A 20,854-nucleotide genomic window follows, 5' to 3' on the forward strand; every position below is an offset into this window, starting at 1 on the left:
AATCATATGTCCGATCTTGTTATTGAAGAGGTGGAGCTTCTAGGAGTAGGTCTTCAAAAAGGATTTTAATGAAACTCATATTTTGGGGTAAAGTTTATTATCTAATTCATAGTCAAAAAACATATACATAATATATAAAAGAATTCCCTATGTACAAAATATTCAGAATAGTAGGAGAAAATATACTTAAACAGTACCCATATAAATTCCAGGAAAATAATCATATGCAGAAAAAAAACTAAACTACTGGAAAGCGGAATAAATAATCGTTAATATCTAAACCAACAACATACACAGTCAAGATTTATCATGCAATAACTCTGAAGTATTTTAGCAAAAATAGTATCTCTCCAATAAATTTCTTTTGTATGTCGTAGATTCAGATATATAAGAAATGGTAAATGTCAAAAATAATTCATTTAACCCCAATACAATCAATGTACATTGTATAGCTAGTATACATTTTTATAATCAAAACATTTTTAGGTACAATATGTACATGCAGTTTCATTTACCAGTTTACCGAAATGAGGAATCTCTGTTTCTGGAAGACTATTGTAAATTAAATAAAGTTGAAAACCATCATTTGTTGATGCAAAAAATGGCATAAAAAGGAATGAATTGTCGTCGAGATTAACTAGATCACTTTGTTACCAACTACTCATTTTTCATCACGATTATCAAAATTGAAAAAATACTCTATTTTTGGCAGTTTTCCATAAGCTATATCATCAAATTTGATTTTTGAAACAAAGAAGCTTCACAAATATTTTTGAGCATATGTATACCACACAAACTGAGTGAGGAAAGTCTATGTTATTCCTTGTCAATCCTTAAAAAATCATTCTTATTCTCTTTTTTCCACTCTCATCCATAAGACAAGGAGTGATTGAAAAACTGAGAATTTAAACGCGGAATAATTTCAAATTATTCAGAATATACAAACATCACTTTACAGTTGAACTTGACAAAACGATAAAATAAGGAATAAATAGTAGTAAAACCTACCGATACTTGCCACAAGCATCAAAAAACTAACTCATGATATTGCTTCAACTCAATATACAAAAAAATCGTAGTTTAATATAAAATGACTCATTATGTAACGATGAAATTAATCACTAAATCACAATATACAATTAAAACCATGACTACATGACCTTAATAGTTATTTAGCTAAGATATCTTACATTATTAAATATTGAATTAATGTAAGTTTACTCAATAATCAAATAAAAATAGAACAACGCAACGAGAAATCTATATATCATTTAAAAATTATCAACAACATTTTATTAAACTTTTCAGTCAATTATCTTAACCTAATATCGAAGAATAGTCAAATATTAGCGAGAGCTTTATACAAAATGATGAGAAACTGATGTAATTCAGTTCAGTTGATGGATAAAAGTTGAGCTAAACTTGAGTAGAGATCAATTACCAAATCAAACTTTAGTATCACCTGTTAACGGTATGTTCAGATTACCTTTCACATTTGACATCCTCAAGTTTGCTGGATATAATCAACATCCCTCAGCAGGAAGTTCATTGGTTTCCAATGCTGGTTTTTCTTCAATCCATCTGGCATAGCCACGTTTCACGAGTTCTTTATTTATCCAAATAGGCTGCAGAAAAATGGAATTATTATTAAACACCAGTTAGGCGTATGGTTCAAGGGGTAACTTTAATAACCTAAATTTTCAACTTTGGACTTCATTTAGACAACTTTTCTCTTCACTGAGAGAAACATTTCAAATTTTTTTTTTCATGAACATTTAGAAAGAAGTAAGAATAAAAAGTAATTTACCTTCATATCAATGAGTACTTGACAATTAACTATAGGGATATTTTCATCTGTCAGTGCAACTACATGTGTGTACACCATAAATCCATTAGTCAAACTTCGGACTAATGAAAATGCTTCCTCAGGCCATTCATCTGGAAAATCAAGGAAAAAGGTTGAATTAATGTATTCCAGATACTGCTATTTTCAAGGGAAAATTTATCAAAATGCTTCGATTTTGCTCAAGAAAGCTGGTCAAAACTTGTTGACGCAACTAATAAATACATACCATCAACTGGCTCAATATTAGCTAAGAAACACTCGGCAGCTTGGAAGGGCAATAGGTAAAAGTCTTGTCGGATTTGCTTCATACAACTAAAATGTACATAGAAATATCCACCGAAATCCAGACCTTTCACGTAGGCTGTCTCAGTTTCTTGGTCTGCAGATATAACCACTACCCTTGTCCAACATTGTAAAACAAAGGCTACACACAGTACATTTTCTGTAAAAGAATTGAATACAAAAATAGTATACAACCCCAAATTATTTATTGGAATGAAATAATTAATAATGCAAAATTTATAGCAGGTTATAAATGAAAGTTATCATTGAGACTTACCCTCCACAGGTTTTGGTAAAAGCGGTACATCTTCACTGCTGTACAGAATATTTATCTGATTATGCATATAGAGAAAGTTCGGGTATGTAGGGTGGCCAGGCTGTTGAAGAAAGAGGTGATTTGGAGTAACCACAGAACACACATGTGTCTCCAAATTTAATCCGCCAGGTAAGGTCAACTGATGGAAAAAAAAAATCAAAGTCAAGAACTTTTAAATCAAAATGTGGTTAACTAAATTGGCAAAAAGCACTTTTTGAAAGCAATGAGAAATGTTCTGAAGAAACATGAATTTCATGAATTATTTCGGGTTTCTTTTGCATTCTGTAATTATATGAGCAAGTATAAGAAAATTCACTTTTTAACAGTTATGTTGAAAAGGTGGATTCCTTCAAAATTCCCAATTGCATATGTGTAATTCAAATCAAGCAGTTGAAGAAGAGAAGAAAAAGAGTGAGGTTGAAAGAAATGAGAAGAGTCAAGTTTCAAGTTAGATTTTACCTAAATTAATTTGTGAATGTGAGCTACAGTAATCTGTATTAAAAATAACATCAATAACTTATAGTTATTGATTAACTGTCAAGAGCATTGTATTAGTTCTCCAGTTATGGAGATTACATCTTTACCCCGTTGTGCGGGGAAAGACTAGCAACTCATATACTATAAAAAAACTCAGGCTTCATTGGCAAAGAGCTATTGGATGGCAGCTTCCAATGAGTTGACTTCTAATTGAGTAATTTTTGTTTATAGTAAGGTATAGTAATATACCTCATACATACAATTGTCATGTATGCGATTACGATCAGATATATTCTTCATATCCTTAGTTACAATTACACTTCACCGGACTTCACATTACGAAACATAGAGAAAATAGTGGAAGCAGAAAGCATATGATTACTTACAGTACTTACGAAATTATCTATTCTCATAGATGGGGGAATACGATCTTGTGGAAGGAAAGGTTCTAGTTTTTCTTTTGGAAATCTTTGTTTTACCATCCTCATAGCTTTAGCAATTGATTCTTTCGTTCCCTCCACAATGCAAACCTTTTGTTCATCATCATAAGGGTGACCTTTCACAACAAGATGAGCATTTGTTTTTGTGTAAACTGAATTAACAAAAGATCCTCGTTTTCCAATAAGTTTACCGACTAGACTCTTGTTAATTAAGAATTCATAAAATGATCGAACATTTTCTACTGGGGGTTCATTTGTTTGTGGTGGAGGGGTTATAACATCGCTGCAACCTTTTCCACTGTCATTGGAACCCTGAAACATAAATAAAAAACAGCTGAATCAACACTTAATCCTAGGACAAACTGAATAAAGGTTTGTATTCATTGATCTTTGAACATTAGAGATGTCTGAAAAAACATTCTTTTTGAGCGAATTTATAATTTGAAGAATAAATACGTGTGAAAAAATGAGAATATTTTGAAAACAAGTTCATGACTGAATCATTTCACAATTTATTTGTACACATACTTATGTGAAAAGCACAAATTTAAAAGTCAGTATCAAGTAGTCTTGTATGAACCTAATGAAACTTTTTGCACTATTATTAAGTTAAGAGCAGAATGTTAGTTCAAAAGTCACCTCAAATGCATGAATTCCTGACAAATAGTTATTCATCTTACAGTACATTAATTCCATAACATAGAAAGAAACTGTTGAAGTTTTTCAAAAACTGAGTAATTACAAAAGTAGGCTGGTAATGGTTTCAGAGTGAAAGATAAGTTGAATAATAGCCGCGTTTTTATTTGATGATAAGAGAAATGGATAATTGAAACATACTTATGGCCGAAAATATCCTTGAAAAAAAAAATAGCGTCATTGATTGGACTAAAATTTTGAGAAAGGGAACTTTCAAGAAATTATTGATTTACAAGTACAGACACAAATTTTCTGCGTCAACCTGAGGTGTAAAATGGGCATTATATCAAACCTTTTCCTTTTTTTCTCGATTCAAGATCAGTCTGAAGCTGAAGAAATGAATTAATTATTAAATCACAATATCAATAACATACCTCGCTCTCGTTCAAACTGCTGAGTGAACTACTAGGAACCATCATTGCATCAGAAGGACTCTCATTAGCCGATTGTCTGCCACTGCTGTGTGCATTTGCCTCTTCTCTTTCGCAACCACTGTCGCTCCTGCTCTTTTGCCCCTCTATCCTTTTCTCTGGCACTTCGTTTTTGGGGTGTACTTTTTTTTCCCTCAATTTTTTTCCTAAATCCTTCAAATCACAATCAAGTTTCTTGAATTTCTTCTTCTTTATCTTTTTAGGAATTGCCCCTGTGCCGGTGCCAGATACTCGATCTGCAGAAGCGGGTCCTTCTTCTGTAGAGCTATGTCTCTCTTCAGTAGAGCTAGTTTTTTCTTCAACAGAACAATGTCTTTCTACCGGGAGTGTCTTATCTACATTATCAGCGATAGTTAATTCTTCAACAGATGATGTTACCTCAGTGCTTCGAGAACAAACGAATGCATCAACTTTTTGAATTAAGGTGGGAGGAGATTGCTGTACTGAATCTGTATTGTCGACAGAATTCATGTTTTCTATACACGGGGAGTGAGGAGAATCTTCGGAGATTTCTTTATTGCTAGTGGACGTCATTTCTTCACAAGGAGTAGCCTGTTCAAGAATTGTTTTCTCAGATGGAGGAACTGTTTCTTGTTGAACTATTTGGACGAGTTCTTCAGTATTTTCTCTGCAAGATTCTTTATCTTCTTCTGGGATGTCTTCTGCAGATATTTCTTGGCAGAGAGGATCAGTATCTAGTTGGGTTTCCTCGTTGGCTACAATTTTTTCACCAGTCTCTTGGCAACAGTCAACCTTATCTTCTTGCTCAAGGGTAAGTTCTTCCTCTCCTTCTACACAGGGAGAATTTGAGATATTTTTGTCAATTCCTTCAACAATATTCTCACAAACGACTACTTCTAGACTCTGGTTAGAGACTTTGGTAGGTGTACCGTCTGTGTCACGAACTTTTATAATTTCTGGGGTATTCAGATGATTACTTGGTAGAATAGAATTCTGGCCGTTCGACTTCTGGGAGGGAGAAGTGCTACCTGAGCTTTTTCCCAAGTTTATAAGCTCAAAGGGATCGGTCTTTTTCACAGACGATTTAAGTTTTTCGATTTGTTGATCCAACTCTTCGTCAGAAATGTTCAAAGTTCTGGTCAGACGTAGTTCTTTTGGCAAAACTATCGGAATTGGCGCCGAAAACGAGCGACTGAAGCCTCTATTCGGGCTATCCTCGACGCAAGACAGTTCTTGGGAGATCTTCTGGAAGGGAGCTGACGATGACTCTTTAGCGTTATTCGAAATGCACTTGCTTTGCGACGATTTCGATTCAATGTCTAGAGGTACAGATGAATTTCTCACAGTCTCAACGGAAGCGTCAGTTTTAGGCGTTTCCTTGTCACCAGGGTCACTTGGTGCTCCAATTCTCCTCCTTTTGAACCACAAATAATTGAGTAGAACGGCGACGGCTGGCACGCTCAGCATCAACAACTGAGATGAAGTGAGTGGGGCCATAGCTTGAACGATCCACGGTTGACTTTTTCAGTGAGGACCTCCTGCAAAGAAAAAATTATAAATTTGTTTCTGACCCAAGCTTTCTTGTCTTGCCTACATTCTAATTGTGATATAATATATTCTTCCATGAAAAATTTTTTGGAGTGGTGTCTATTATAGTACGAATGTTTCATTTAAGATTTATGACTTAGATCTAGATAGCTTTCTGTTTGTTTCATTACCGTACAAGGAAATAATTGATAGCGAACGTGTAATTTATTAAACAGCACACGGTGATCATCAATTTGGTTCATGTATGAAACTTTTGTGAAAAATTGATGTTTGAAGAAATATTTAACGAATTCACCGGAAACGGAAGATATTTCACCGCAATATTTTATAATGTCAGTTAATGACCTTTTTCTATGTGTTTTCATTGTTATCCGACGTTATTTCACCTGATCAAATTACGCTTGGAACAGCAAAAGCTTTGCTTATCATCGTTTCAGTAGGAATGAAATACCAAATAGGTGTCATGTATTACATTTTCAGGAAAACAAGTTTAATCTTTGAAATCCCAACCCTGATAAAACTGCTCCTCATGCAGAGCAGTTTGTTGTCGTGACATTTATCTATTCGTGTTTTTCTTTTCATGAATAAATTATAAGCAAATCAAGGGAATATAGCGCATTTCGATATCCACATAATAATTGACACCAAGAAGCTTCGAGGTCTTGGTTGTATTCAAAGCTCGGATTAGTGAGTTTACCTTGGAAACCGATGGTATTCAAGTCTAAAATGATCATGGAAATTAAGCGATATAAGTTTTTCAACAGAATCATACTTAATGAACGTTTTGGCAACAAACAGATATTTAAATCCAAATCGCCTAAATTAAAATCTTGTAGAAATTCCGCAATGTTCAGACGAGACTATATTATGTAAATACATCTCAAATGGCCGAGGTCGCTACTTAACATATCGAAGACATTCGATATTGTATAACACCAAAAAGAACATTTGACATTTCGATAAATTTGTAACGCAGGCGAAAATATTCGCATTGACCCTACAGCAAATGAAAAATGACCTAATACGTTTGAAGGTTCAGTAATTTAGACGTTAATCGAGGTTCCGTACGACACCGATTAATTATAATTTTTGCGATAATATTTTTGGACTAAGTATATTCGGCACAAAATGATAAGGTGGACGATAATTCATCATTTGTTGACTGGAAAATTAAGTGAGTTCACCATCTGTGAGAGGGAATATGAATTCAATCAGCGGAAAGAATTAAAACGATCCAAATACAGAACCCTGCAGAATCCCACTTGGTAATAAATATGCATTTTCGTTATTAACCACGAAGATTTTAAGGTAGATTAGTGATTGATGGATTAGCTTGCACCATAATCATCTAACGGTTCGCATATACTCTTGGGAGTTCATAGATGATCTGCTCTCCGGTATCGCAGCGGTCGGTGTGCGATTTTGAACAGAGATCAACGGCCAATAGCTCTACGTTTTCGATACAGTTACTTACTGTCGTCCTACCTACGTTGTTAATAGATTGAAAATTTACAACTTCCTTATCCATGCTCAGGACATATTTCAGACATGGGCTCTATCTGTTAAAATTAATAATAATGAGTATGATGTGGAAAAAAGCATGTGCTCAATCCACAACACGTGTGAGCGTGAAGTTTTTGGTATTTTGCTTTTTGTTCCAAAAAAATTAGCTGAACCCTACCTATTATAATTAGACACTAAAGAAAATATTTGAAAAAATCTAAACTCCAATGTTGTTTTTGACGAAAAATTAATACAATTCTATATTTTTGTAAAGCCCGCTTCATGCCTAATGAATACAGGAATTAATATAAAGGGTGTTCTATTAAAAAAAAAACAAACATATCGTAGAAACCGCAATCCTCGATCTTTAAAGATAAGAGAGATACCCAGCCAAAGTGGATAAGTATACCCTGTATATCCAAGAACATGAAGATAATCCGTTTTTCAAAATAAGCATTATTTCCGCACGCACTTATCTTCAGAATCAAGAAAAACATTATCTCTTGGGATTCCACTCGCCGCCTGTAAATTCATCAAGTGGAAAGGTCTGGAGGGCCCTGGAAAATCGATGTGGAGGGAAATTCAAGGTTACTAGGAACGTATTACCGAAGGTCACAGACGCAGACGGGCAAAAAATCGTCAAATCTTCGGGTAGGACGCGTCGGATTCTGAAATAGAAGGAGGGTGGCGCGTATCCCCCCAATTCTGTTACGTTTTCATTCAGCGTAAATTACGGAAATTTGTATGATATAAAAAGAGATAAGATAAGATTGCGGTCGATTTGTTAGGATTCAGGATTCAAGAACTACGGCCATTTTGATTTCATGTTTTAGTACCTTCCACAATATTTTTTGGCTGTGTCTGTGGTAGATTATTTGTACCGATAGTACCCCCTCAGCGTTCCAAAAATGATGCGAAGTGCAGCTCGTGGCAGCAGCAGCTTCTTGGTGAAGCATGACAGCGAAAATTTCACGAATCTTTTCAAGCGTTAGTTAGGGTGTGTTCCTATAGGCTCTAGGCTAGGCCCTTGCGGGTTGTGTTATCGCACAATGCTGGATAGCTGCCTCACTGCCTGTTATTGAAGGTTCAGTTCAAGCAGATGTTAACCTCCATGCTCTTTCCACTGTTAACTTTGAACAATTTGATACTTTGGTGCTCACCCTGGCCAGCCATATAGGCGTCGACAGATGAGAGACAGGGTTGGAATAGCCACCTCAAAAATTCCCCTTAATCGACAAAATTTTCAACCTAGCAAGCCCCCTCTCTCAAAAAATCCTGCTACGCCTATATGGCCAGCTGCTCCAATGAACCTTCATGGTATTTCAAGGTCAACAAACAGCCCTGACTGTGGGATTCCAGGGATCTCTGCTTGGCCTGACTCTTATACAGGTGTCCAGTAATCAAGTTGAAAAAATTAAATGTCAAAAAATAGGTAAAATAGAATAGGCTCTGTGTTCGATATATAGATTGTTTTAGTAAATTCCTTCACGACAGGCATTTCAAAATTCACATTGTCGGGAAAAATCTATCCAACGAATGAATTTTATTAAAATTAAGTTGAATAAAAGTTTGTAAAAAACCAGCTTTAACAATAAAATCCCTATTTCTTATTGCTGTTTTCCAATGATACAATTATTATTAGTCTAGCCATCAGTTTCCCATTCAACAAAGCTAATATGTACAGACAACTTCAAATTGATAATTATGTCTCGGTTTCTCACAATTGATGGTAATAAACGTCCGTAGTAGTAATCGGAGAAAGCAGTACCGTTTACGCCAATTAAATTGCTTTCAGATTAGGTAGATCACAGATAAAGAACGAAGCTTTCTTGCATTCTTGCTATTGAAGGTGTATTGATGTATAAAGGAAAAACTAGTCTGGCCAGCATCGTTAGAGCTTTTATGTGGCCGTGTTGAATGTATCGAAGAAATTATCTAGTGGTTTTAGTGAGAAAATTACTGAATGCAAAGCCTGCAGATAAATACAATGGAACGAGTGCCATCATACCAAAACTTAGCGTTAATTGAGCTCGACTATTTCAATCTTATCGTGATCTCTTCGGATAATTGCATTATTCACAACCAACGATAACAATTCTTCATTCGATACTCTTATAATGCTTCCCATTGACACTAAATTACCTGGTGAATCATGTTAAATTTAGAAGAATCGAGATATTATTCAGGGGATTTTCCAAGCCTTTAGAGATTTTTGCAAAGAATTAGCTTTGATGTGATCAATATGAAAATTTGATTTTTGTTTTATGGCACAGTCGAAAAAAAATGAAAGTGTAGTGATAGAAGTCACAACGTGGAAGATTAAGATGGTAGTCACGACCAGATGGTAGTTTTTGATTGAGCTTATAATAAAGCTTTGAAAACGATGCATCTCTTCAGCCTTGAGGCTTTTACACATTATAAAAATGAATGTACAAAATTACAAGACCATCTTTAGGTTGATGAATAGTTTATTGATACAGCTACTAGTGACGTCACAAGAATCAATTCGATCAACTTTTCCGAAAGATTTTCACCATACAGAGTGAGTAAGCTTCGAAATTCACTAAGAATTCATTCGGTAAAAAATGAAACGAAAGAATCGTAGGCCCTAGGAGGCACAAGTCCCAGCATCAGGTAGATAGGAAAATAATCCATCTACAACGCGTGCTGTCCCTAACTGCAGCTGCCCTTCAGAAATGAAAGGCAGCCTAATTTTGTCCATCCTACGATTTGCAGCTGCTCATCCGAGATCCGGGCAGATTACAAATATCGAAAATATTGTCTAAAATTCATGGAGGAGGATTTGACCGTACTGATGAGGGCCGAAAGCCCGAAACACGCGTCTACGGTTAATATTTCTCAGAGGGTTACGTCCGTTAAATTTCTCCTAAAAGTTGGATATTTTGGAAGTTATAATCACAAAATGAATGAGAGAGATGATCGGGATTGCACCGCTACTGAATCCAGGATTAGAGTTAAGAAAGCATTGAAGATGATGAAGTGCTCTCAAGGGTTAATTTTGGCTCTTACCATGATCGCAAGAACGGATCTAGGACCTTCCTGTAATGTAATAAGTTCTCTGTATCAGTAAAAGTAAAGCAATTCTAACCGAGATCAAAAGAATCAAAATTGCAAGCAGAATCGACTTAAAAATTGTCAATACTGTTTTAAAACCTTCCAAACTTTTGCGAATAAGCACTGATAATGTTGCAAAGTGAGGAAGCGATGAAAGAGATAGCTATTTAGTCAACCATTTGTATTGCGAAATTGTTACAACTTTTTATCTGCCTTCGGATTTCGAGATAGACTACCGGCATTTCCGGTCTCGTCAGGCTTATAAGCCATTATGAATTTAATATGACTAAATACCCATCACTTCCGCCAAAAAAATAGGAACGCAATATAGAACAGTTGACTATACGAATTGCGAATTTAACCTTGGTATAATATCTTCATTTTATTGGAATCTCATTGATAGTCATAGTTTTCGACCTCGAAAACACAGCAATCATTGAAGAAAAAACTCTTTGAACCTTAAAAATAGGTTCAAATATAATACCTATAAAGTTTGGGAACCACTGTATATACAGGATATAAAGAAAAAATCACGTTTACAATGACAAACACGAATGTCTTCAATATTCCACGCTCCCTTTAATTTATCCAGATCACTTATTTCAAAGCCTAGTTGCTGGAACATCCATTAAATTTAATGCCCCTTTAAATTTTAAAGGGAATATTGTAGGTGTAAAATTTTAATGGAGCATTAAATTTTAACGCACTCTCCTGCAACTGGGTCTTCTAAAGTTCCTATTGATATTTCGGACAAACAAAATTTCAAATTCGTAAGTTTCAATCAGGAAACAATGTAGAAATTCCTATATTGTTATGAAAATACCATGTTCAGGTCGTTTGAAAAGTCATCTCAATTCGTATTCTCAAATAGATAAATATTTGACAGTACTATCATAATGAAATTGTTATTGAACTATTTTTGAAAGAGTAATTCTGAAGAAATAACACCATAATTGGTTTTTGTTACGATCATCTGCAAATGCAAGTCAAGGAACAATAATAAGAAATACCAATAGTAGAAATTAATGGACAATTAGGAGTATTTCAATAACTAGTATTCGTCTTCTGAAAGGGAATCATTATTTAAACTCGAATAATGATAGTGTACGAAGGAAGTCATAAAATGAAAAATATGACACGAGGACAAAAATGATCGTTTCCAAAGATATTTTATACTCAGAATATTCGTCGATTTAGACATTCTTCCTTATCTTACAAAATGAAACCCTTGACACACTCTTCCAATCCAATTCCATAGAATTCCCCGCCAAATCGATTTTGAAGATTAATTATTTTGTGGCTTTGTGTATTCTGTTTGCATTCTGATAAGCAGTATAGATAGGAAAACAGAAGTGGAATTTTTGACGATATTTACGGATATAGATAAGGCATCAATATAGTTGAGGGAGAGCAGTTACAGCATTCAGAATTTCAATCGTACGAAAAATATTTCATGTCGTACTAACTACCGGCAAGAAGATCACTATTTCTAGTATGGAAATGGTCAAAGATTCAAAAGAAAGTTTAGATACTACCTATAGTTTCATTAATTGGATATTAGAAAAGGAAAAAAATTAACTAAAGAATTTTAAAGATTAAAGTATGTAATTCTAATCTGATATACAGGGTGGACAAAATTCATTGTCTGCTGAGGGGATCTCGAGAACTATAGCAGCTAGAAGAAAACGGATGACACATTCTGTACTTCTGTTTTCATGACTAATCCAATTCTGAAAACAGAATCGGCCTATCATTTTTAGATTTCGAGTTATAAACAGAAATTGAGATTTTGACGATTTCGTAAAGTTCTCATAACTTTTTTGTCATTGCAGTTACAGATCTGAAACTTGAACCTTCTTAGGCACTTTCATACGTAGAATCTACTGATGAAAGATTTTTTCCAATTCAAAAATAACAAATTCAATAAAAGTTTGCATTTTAAAAATTAAAGTTCACCTAATGATTAGAAATGAAAAATTATTTTGAGCTCATCAGTGGATTTTACGTAAATAAGTGCCTGTAGAAGGTTCAAGTTTCAGATTTGTAACTTCAAAGAAAAAAAAAAGTCATGAGAACTTTAGGAAATTGTCAAACTCAAAAACGAAGTATCGTAGGAGGCTGCGGTTTTCACCATTCTTTGTTTCTCCGAAAAAGATCTCGGAAATGTGTCATCCGTTTTCTTCTAGCTGCCATAGTTCGCGAGATCCTCTCAGTAGACAACGAATTTTGCCCATCCTGTACATATAGAAAACGATTAGACTCTAGTTGCACATAAACTATTTTCTCTTGCCGACTCGAAAAACGTAGGTATACGGAACGATAAAAGTCCATTCAAGAACAAGAAAAGTGTTAGTAATAATCACTTATCTTGTTTATAAAAAAAACAGCCAAACATACATCCCCAAACAAGGAAATGGATCAAATAACGCCACGCGAATTATGTGTACCTTACACAAAAAGCTAGCGACAATAACAAATATTAAACTTTACTGGAATCGTTATCTTGATCAAACACAATAACACCTAACAACATCAAAAATTTAATTTTGGAGATGCAGAAGAAATAATGAAAAATTCACAAGCATGATAACAATGAACGTATACTAATTCAGAATTATTGCCTCGAATGAAACTTTCAACATTTTTTTCTTCTTGAAAACTAAATATTTTTCTCATTTTTAAAGTAAAAATGACAATCATATCAATGTGCTAATTTATGTTTTCTTTCACGAATATCTGTAGACACAATTTTTGAATTTATAAAGATATTATTTGTCCCCCACAACAAACTATCTCTTTGATTTTTTAACTTAGAATCACTATCTTCATATCCATTTGTCAAGGACATGAAAAAAATTGGCTATGACAGACTGAGACGAGCCTTGTGAATTGGAATTCGATCTATTGATGATCATTAACGTTTAACTTTACAAAATATGAAATAAATCACTGAACTCTGTGCAGATACCGGTTATTCTTACCAAAAACAGATCGGCGAGTAGTAATTTCCCGATGTTCTACCACACAAACACAGACTTTTAACGATTCATGCCACGTACACCGATTAATTGACTAATTAACGAAAGATCATTAGACAGTCTCGAGAACCGGCTAGCGGTGAGCATCTCAGAGTGCTTACCCACGAAGAAGACCTACAAGATCAAGCGCAAATTGAGCAATATATCGACCTAGGTTGCCATCGATCGCCAAGAGAATGTTGAGGTAAACCGTTCAATTCTTTTCCGATGAAATTGACGAAGAAAAATGGAGGACGCACTGAAGTTGGTAGCTTTTGCGGCCTAATTAAAATTCATTACAAGATTGAAAGTAGATCAGAAGATTTAATACACTGGTTTCAACCCAGTAGCACTGCACAGCGTTGCACGAGTTCACGAAAAGTCTTATTGAAACAACAAAAGTCTCCGTTTCTCGAAGTGAACAAACAACAAATTCTGTGAAATTACCACTTTTATAGAGGATATGGCTATTCCAAAAAAAAAAATTTATGATGTGATGAATTCTGTCAGAGCCACAACTTTTTATATCCTGTTACCTATGCAAACTGAATTTCATCTGTTTCAGTAAAATTCTGTCGATATTGTCGAAAATTTACCTGTTTCTGAGGGGTCATGATGGAAAGGGTGTTAAACTCTCATTTTGAAAACTTTATTGATAAAAAAAGGAAATAGCGTCAATGTACTCAACTATCTTTTTCTTTTCTCTACTACACACCCCTTCATGAAACGGGATACCCCAGAGAATGGACTATCGAATATTTGGGAACAATATACTGACAGGAAATAGGAGATTAGAATTTGTATCTGGTGTAACCATCTCAAGTGCACACTATCGAATTGTGTAGACTCTTCTATGATTATAGGTTCTTTCCAGTATTAAATTTTATACCCTTGAAAATATGCTTATAATCCAGTGAAATATTGTTTTTTCGATTGAATAATTGTCTAAACAAATAATTCCAGCATGAATAAAAAATATTGTTGATAATGCCTTTTTACATACAAGACGCGTAAATTTTGGTACTTCGAAGAATTTAGGCAGATTTTGAAGCTAATCAAAATTCCATACACACTCGAAGGACAACGGAAGTGACATGTTTATAGCCCTCATTGCTACCGTAACACGGATGAAAATGAATTCTCTGGATGCCTGGAGGGTTTATTGAAATATATAGCTTTCAATATAAAACTCCAAAGTAATTGAAAGCTTTCTGGAGTAAGACGAAATGACATAAAAAACGTTTCGTGTCGAAAACCTTCACAATTTCCGATATCTCTATTGGCGACCTGTATTTATTGACGTAAGAAAGGCAAGGTTTTTATCAGACCTAAATTAATTCAATCAATATTATCTTGCAACTTTCAACTAACACGAAAATATTGGCAATAATATGCGATTTATCAATTATTTTTAAGAGGGTATTATCAACGTACCAAAACGAAAAAGGGAAGAAATAGATCGTAATTTTTGGCATTTTACGATAGTCGTTTAGGATTAATGCAACGCTTTATGCAATTCATTGATCGTAACCCTTTAATTGGGATATTTAATGGTATTTTCACGGCAGTTTTGAAACAATGCATAGTTTTCAGAATGCGATGAAAACTCGATATTGTTACCCAGAAAAACCCAAGAAAAAATGGATTTATTGATAGCCTGAATATTGCCAGAGACCATTTTAAATGATTTAGTTTTGGTAAAAGATTATCGAGACGTTAATAAAACAAATTGGATTAAAGGTAAAATTAGGAGAAAAATTGGAAGAGTAACATTTCTAGTCCATATTTTAGAGTTAGACAGATGTTGGAAACGTCATGCTAATCAATTGAGAAAAACTTCAGAGAATATTGTTTACCCATCGGAGAGAATTGTTAGTAATTTTGAAAAAGAAACAAAGAATAAAAATGTATGTGAAAATGATAAAAATGTATTTGAAAGTAATGAAAATGTATTTAAAAGTAATGAAAATGTAATATTAGATAAGACTGATAGACCTAAGAGAGTGAGAAAGCCTCCGGAGAGATTCCAAGCTGAATAATGTTTAATGGATGTATGTTTTTATGATATTTTGCTGTGATAAATTTTGATGTGATATGTTAAATTTTCATTGATTAATTTGTGATATTCTTTTGAGTGCTTATAGCTAAAATAAGTTAAATTTACTTATGTTGAATTGTGATATTTTTAAAAATTCATATAACTCAGATTTTCTCGTAGGGGGGAAGAATGTAATATATTGGTTATAAAGATTAATATTGTCATGCGTTAAACTCCCCACTTAATCTTGTTTGATCCTAATTGTTCTCCGTTGCAAAAAGAGTTCAGTTGTATTGTAGCAAATGAAAGATTAAAAGTATACGTCATAGTCGTTTTTAATCATTGCTAATTTATTCAATACACCACAGCCCTCATCATACAAATAGTGGATTTTCGCAATGATAGGTTATAAGAGTTTTGCAGAAGAAAGTATCATGATCCAAACGGAATTTTTGCAATATCTTGGTGATATGAACCCGTCCACAATCGATTTCGACCAGCACCTCAAATAGGATTTTAATTGATTTATTCGATCGGTTTCCTAATAACCGGTATGGAAATTGTCTACCTTGCCAGATAGCGACCAACTACACAGAACTGGTTCACAAGGAAAGAACCAGCGTTAGAAAAGTCAATGTTAAAGGAGTAACCCGTAGCATAACTCAATTATGTTACGTTAATGAAATATTTTCCAAGCCAAACGACTTTAACAGTCCGGTGAATCATGAATGAGGGAGATAACAGACTTTGCACCGACCTGGGTCTATGGAAATTGGTTGGAATATCATTGACAATATCCTCATGCGAAAAGTGTTGAGTCTTCAAGTTTCGAATTCCACTGGAAAATGTCAATCCCACAAATTTGCAAAAAATTGAAAACATCAAATAGGTTCCTTAATCCAATAGTAAGTATAACGAGTATCTCATTGTGAATTTTGATTCATTAATATGTGCGTTTTCTAGATAGGCTGAATGATGGGCATTTGGTGCTTCAAAATTCACATCACTACCACTAAAAGAAAAAAATTGCGTATTTGGCAATGCGATTTTGCCTTGAAGTTATATTTATATTATTATCTTTATTTCCGACTTCAATACAGCATCGAATATTTGTTACAGTAATTATTAATTTATGTAGAAAAGCAATAATAATCTAGGGGTATGAAGCCCTCCTCAAACTTCATAAAATGCCTAAAATAAAAAGTTTAGGTCGAACCAAATGAGAGTATAGTTTTCGATAATCTGTGAAAGATTGTGAGTAGGTATATTTCTTCAAAGAAATACATGTTTGGTACAGAGAATAGGCCCAAAGTTTCAGTCAGCTAACAGAATAGACCTTTCCGAATGTCATTACCTAGATAGTATTGGAAGGAGGTTTACCAAGTGTTGGGGATGGGATTTGAAATTCTTCATATAACCGGGTTGCTTTCAAGAATTATTGACAGGGTGTCTACTCTACAGGTAATAAATTTTTGTTCTCTCCGTTTTATTGTATGTGCAGAAGGGAACGGAAAATTTTCATGAATTTGGCATGAATGTAAGAATTCGTATTTCTAGACTGTGACTGTGGGTGTCCTCATAATTTCTGGATTTGTTTTTATTTATTTCCGTCAAAATACAATTGTTCAGATATATCGGCAATGGGCTTACTCGATCTAAAATATTCCTTTCAGATCCAGATACAACCTCTCTAAAGAATTCACCAAGTTGATTTCTCTTAAAACTATCTTTGTGGTCAATTATTCCATTCATTGAAATTCATGATATTGTTTGATGATTTACTGAGATAACTTTATCGCTTCCAATATAAATTTTCGAATATGCACTAGGTACCATTCAGATTAAGAAGACCTTTGATATCATTCACTCGACCTATATTTTGTCTGAGAAATAATAATGAATTCAGAATCGTCTTCAGATGAATAAAAAAAACATAAATCTCTATTTACTCATAAAAAATCATTCAACTCATAAAAAATCATTCAAGTTCGCTATATCTATGATTGAAGAACGTCGATGTTTTTCTTTGGATGTAAATACATATGGATGCATTGGCATTCCCAATATTCTGGTTCGCAAAATTATGCGAAACATTGTCAAGGTCTCTGATTCCTCGAATTTCACTCTACAGTATTCGCATTCGCGAAATTTTAAACCTTGTTGGTGCAATAGGCTCAAAGTAGATAGGTACTTTTCACGGCAAGTATTGTTGTAAAATACAAAAGAATGAGGACAAGTACCTGAGGGAGGTAGAAAAAGGCATAGTAGGCTACGTAGAAAATGGCGGGAACTACCAAGTATATTGGCAATACTTCAAGATGTTTGGGTGGCAGTGACAGTTGCCTGATATTTTTAATGAACTTGATTCGAGCAGCGCATATTAAAAAGAATGGTTTCGTTAATTACTCTAAAATCACGCTCCGAGCACTCCCATGCGTGAAATTCAACTTGGTTACATTTAATTAACGTGTTACAAAAAAGAATGAATCTCATTTTATTATTCTTAAATTGAAAAAGCGACCAGCTTGTATCCACAGAAAAAATGGGATTTTTTATCGACATATTTCGATAAATAAGCGAGAATAAAACCTACTGAAAAAGTGAGAAGCGCGAAAAAAAATTATGGAAGAATTGGAAAACACATTCTCCTTTTATCGTCTTCATCGAACATCATCTATATTCTAAAAAAAACGCGAAAATTTTTTTTAATTCCAAAATGTTAAAACTAAATAACGTGAAAAACTTATTGCCGAGGAATTGAAAAATTAGGTGTACAAGCTGTCAATTTGAAAATTAACGAAAAAACATTCTTACCATATTGAATCGACTAATCAACAGCATTAAGCAAATTAAACGAGGTTTCACCCAAGATCCAACGAAAAGTCCGATTAATTCACTTTATTCCAAGTCCCTTGAATGGTTCAGCACTGCTAATATAGTTGAACAATATTTCAGAGTAAAAACACACTTGTCACAATGCGGTGATATTCAATATCGGTACATAGACGTAATACCGACAACCGGCAAATAACTTGTAAACCACGTGGACAAGATCGACGCTGGAAACTTGTGAAAGAGAGAGGGGCATGCGTAGCAGCAGCAAGGTCAGTGATAACAGATATTGTGCTTGGACAGGAGGATATACCTGAATCCTTCAATAATTATTTTTGATTTTTCACTGTAAAGATGCAGGTGTCCAAAAGGGTGAAAAAACAAGTGAAATTCGAATTAAAAAAAAATCAGTTTTTCGGATTTGTTTAATATAAATTATTTCATTTAAAATAATTAGGTTCTTTAATTTTTCAAGATTCGGGTAGGAAAAAAAAATCCCAGTTAATTTAAAATTAATTATTTTTTATTTTTCACTGCTTTGATTCAGGTGCCGAAAAGGATAAAAAAATGTCAAAATCGGATTTGAAAAAATTCAGATAATTCTTTTTTAAAATTTGGATCGGTTCATTTACAATAATTAGGTTCTTCGATTTTTCAAGACTCAGTTAGGATGAAAAAATACAAGTTAATTCACAAGATAATGAAGTAAAACTACCTAATTCTCGAATTAAAATAATATAAAAAATTCATAATTCTTCTAATAAAATTATCAAATTGAGAAGTGCTACCAATCAATCTAAAATATTTGTTTTCACCAACCTCTGGTTTGAAAGTAAATAAATTGTCTGAATCAATATTCTGAGAAATCTATACAGGGATATTTTTTTCACTCATCATTTTTAGGCAAACGGACTCGCGATTTTTAGAGTAGAAATTGCTCAAAAGTTACACAGTGAAAATTTCAGAGAATTTTTTCTGTTAACCTAGTTTGGACTGAACGCAATCACATGTTTTGCGCAAGTAACATTTTTAACCTACAGGTTGAACGACCCTTTGTATGCAAGGTGCTTTGCCCACGGTAGGCGTGCGAACGCGCAAATTTCGGCGCAAAAATAAACCAAGACAACCGGACAGGTTAATTGGCTCGTATTAAAGCACATAACTATAATAGCGATCCTGTGGAATTATCGAATAAAGGGGCCACACACGCTCGTGACTGACCTTTACAAGCGTGAAACTAGAGCATTTGTGAGTAACATGTTTCTAGATCATATACCGAGTTTACACTGTAACGAGAGGTAATTTAATATTGATTGAAGGATATTTTGGTAATATACAATTTTCTTCAAACTATTTAATTTTTTCCCCCCACTTTAAAAATTTGTTTGCTATGCGATATTTTTCAAATAAAGAAAATACTTTCCCAGTGATAGGAATATTTGGCAAAATTCTTATAAAGCATCGAAAGTTTGAATTGAATTATTTAATCATTCATATATAAAATGTAAATTGAAACAAAAAATGAAAAATCTTTATTCAAATTTTTGAATTGATGTTGTTTTCAGGTATGTTTTGAAAATTTACTTTCTGTATTTCGACAACAATTCTTTAGCGATTTTTTCTTAAAACCCATCATTTCATTTTCATTGAACATTTAAATTTTTACTGATCTACGCACAACAATTATTTATTTTTCTTCCTTATGCTTCAAATATTGGGAGAGTATTCCCATAAAAAGTGTCGTTAAAAAATATTAAATGAAAGGAATTAAAAAACAAAAACAACTTTTTCAAGATTATGAGCATTTTTTAAAGCTGAAATTTTTCAGTATTTTCACAAAAGTTATGCAGAAAACTCGTTTTTTCAGTTCGAATAAGGGGTACATAAACAAACTTTTTTTATGAGGGTCAAATAACGCTTGTCATAGGAAATGAAATAAGAAATTTATAAAAAAAATTATTCTAGAGAACGCAGCTCAAATTCCAGTTTAAGAATCTGGTGTATTCAAAAGTTAAATTATTCGGAAACTATTAAAAATGTTCTCAAAGACATTTTCGACGCTATAACATTTATGGAAGTTCAGGTATACCCTCCTGCAGTTGTGTCTTGGTTTCTGATGGAATAAGGATGGGCATTGCACACAAAATTACCATAGTATTATTCATGCAGGGTCGTTACCTGACTTTCTAACCACAATTTATAAGTTACAACTCGAATCTTCCAGGAATTTCGGCATTGCATGAAAGGTAGCAGTAGTAAGAAATGAATAAGGAATGTTAGGGAAGGATTTGTTTTCATTACATCAAGGTTTTTTCATTATTAGTTTCATGTTACCTTTGAAACTGACAAAATAAAGATAGTAGCAAAATTATTTTTTTCGCTAATCGCACCT

The 20,854-nt window shown here is 33.7% G+C and overlaps 1 protein-coding gene across 5 annotated transcripts in view; it reads right to left on the reverse strand.

The window, feature by feature from the left end:
- Positions 1 to 80: 80 nt before the first annotated feature.
- Positions 81 to 20,854, reverse strand: part of LOC123313815 (KH domain-containing protein akap-1) — a 30,064-nt gene continuing 9,290 nt past the window's right edge. Inside the window, exons 1-8 of one of the 5 annotated variants that reach the window (XM_044898848.1) lie at positions 18,445 to 18,668; positions 10,531 to 10,560; positions 4,432 to 5,987; positions 3,308 to 3,673; positions 2,406 to 2,583; positions 2,073 to 2,288; positions 1,808 to 1,938; positions 81 to 1,625 (exon numbers count right to left, since the gene is read on the reverse strand). In XM_044898848.1, the coding sequence (XP_044754783.1) occupies positions 1,524 to 1,625; positions 1,808 to 1,938; positions 2,073 to 2,288; positions 2,406 to 2,583; positions 3,308 to 3,673; positions 4,432 to 5,946 (2,508 nt within the window). In that variant the 5' untranslated portion in view covers positions 5,947 to 5,987; positions 10,531 to 10,560; positions 18,445 to 18,668 and the 3' untranslated portion in view covers positions 81 to 1,523. Of the gene's footprint in view, positions 1,626 to 1,807; positions 1,939 to 2,072; positions 2,289 to 2,405; positions 2,584 to 3,307; positions 3,674 to 4,431; positions 5,988 to 10,530; positions 10,561 to 18,444; positions 18,669 to 20,854 lie in introns of those variants that run through there. The other 4 variants (XM_044898847.1, XM_044898849.1, XM_044898845.1 and 1 more) reach the window with 4 other exon arrangements.

This window comes from Coccinella septempunctata, chromosome 5 (genome assembly GCF_907165205.1).
Source record: "Coccinella septempunctata chromosome 5, icCocSept1.1, whole genome shotgun sequence".
Classification (NCBI taxonomy): Eukaryota; Metazoa; Arthropoda; class Insecta; order Coleoptera; family Coccinellidae; genus Coccinella; species Coccinella septempunctata.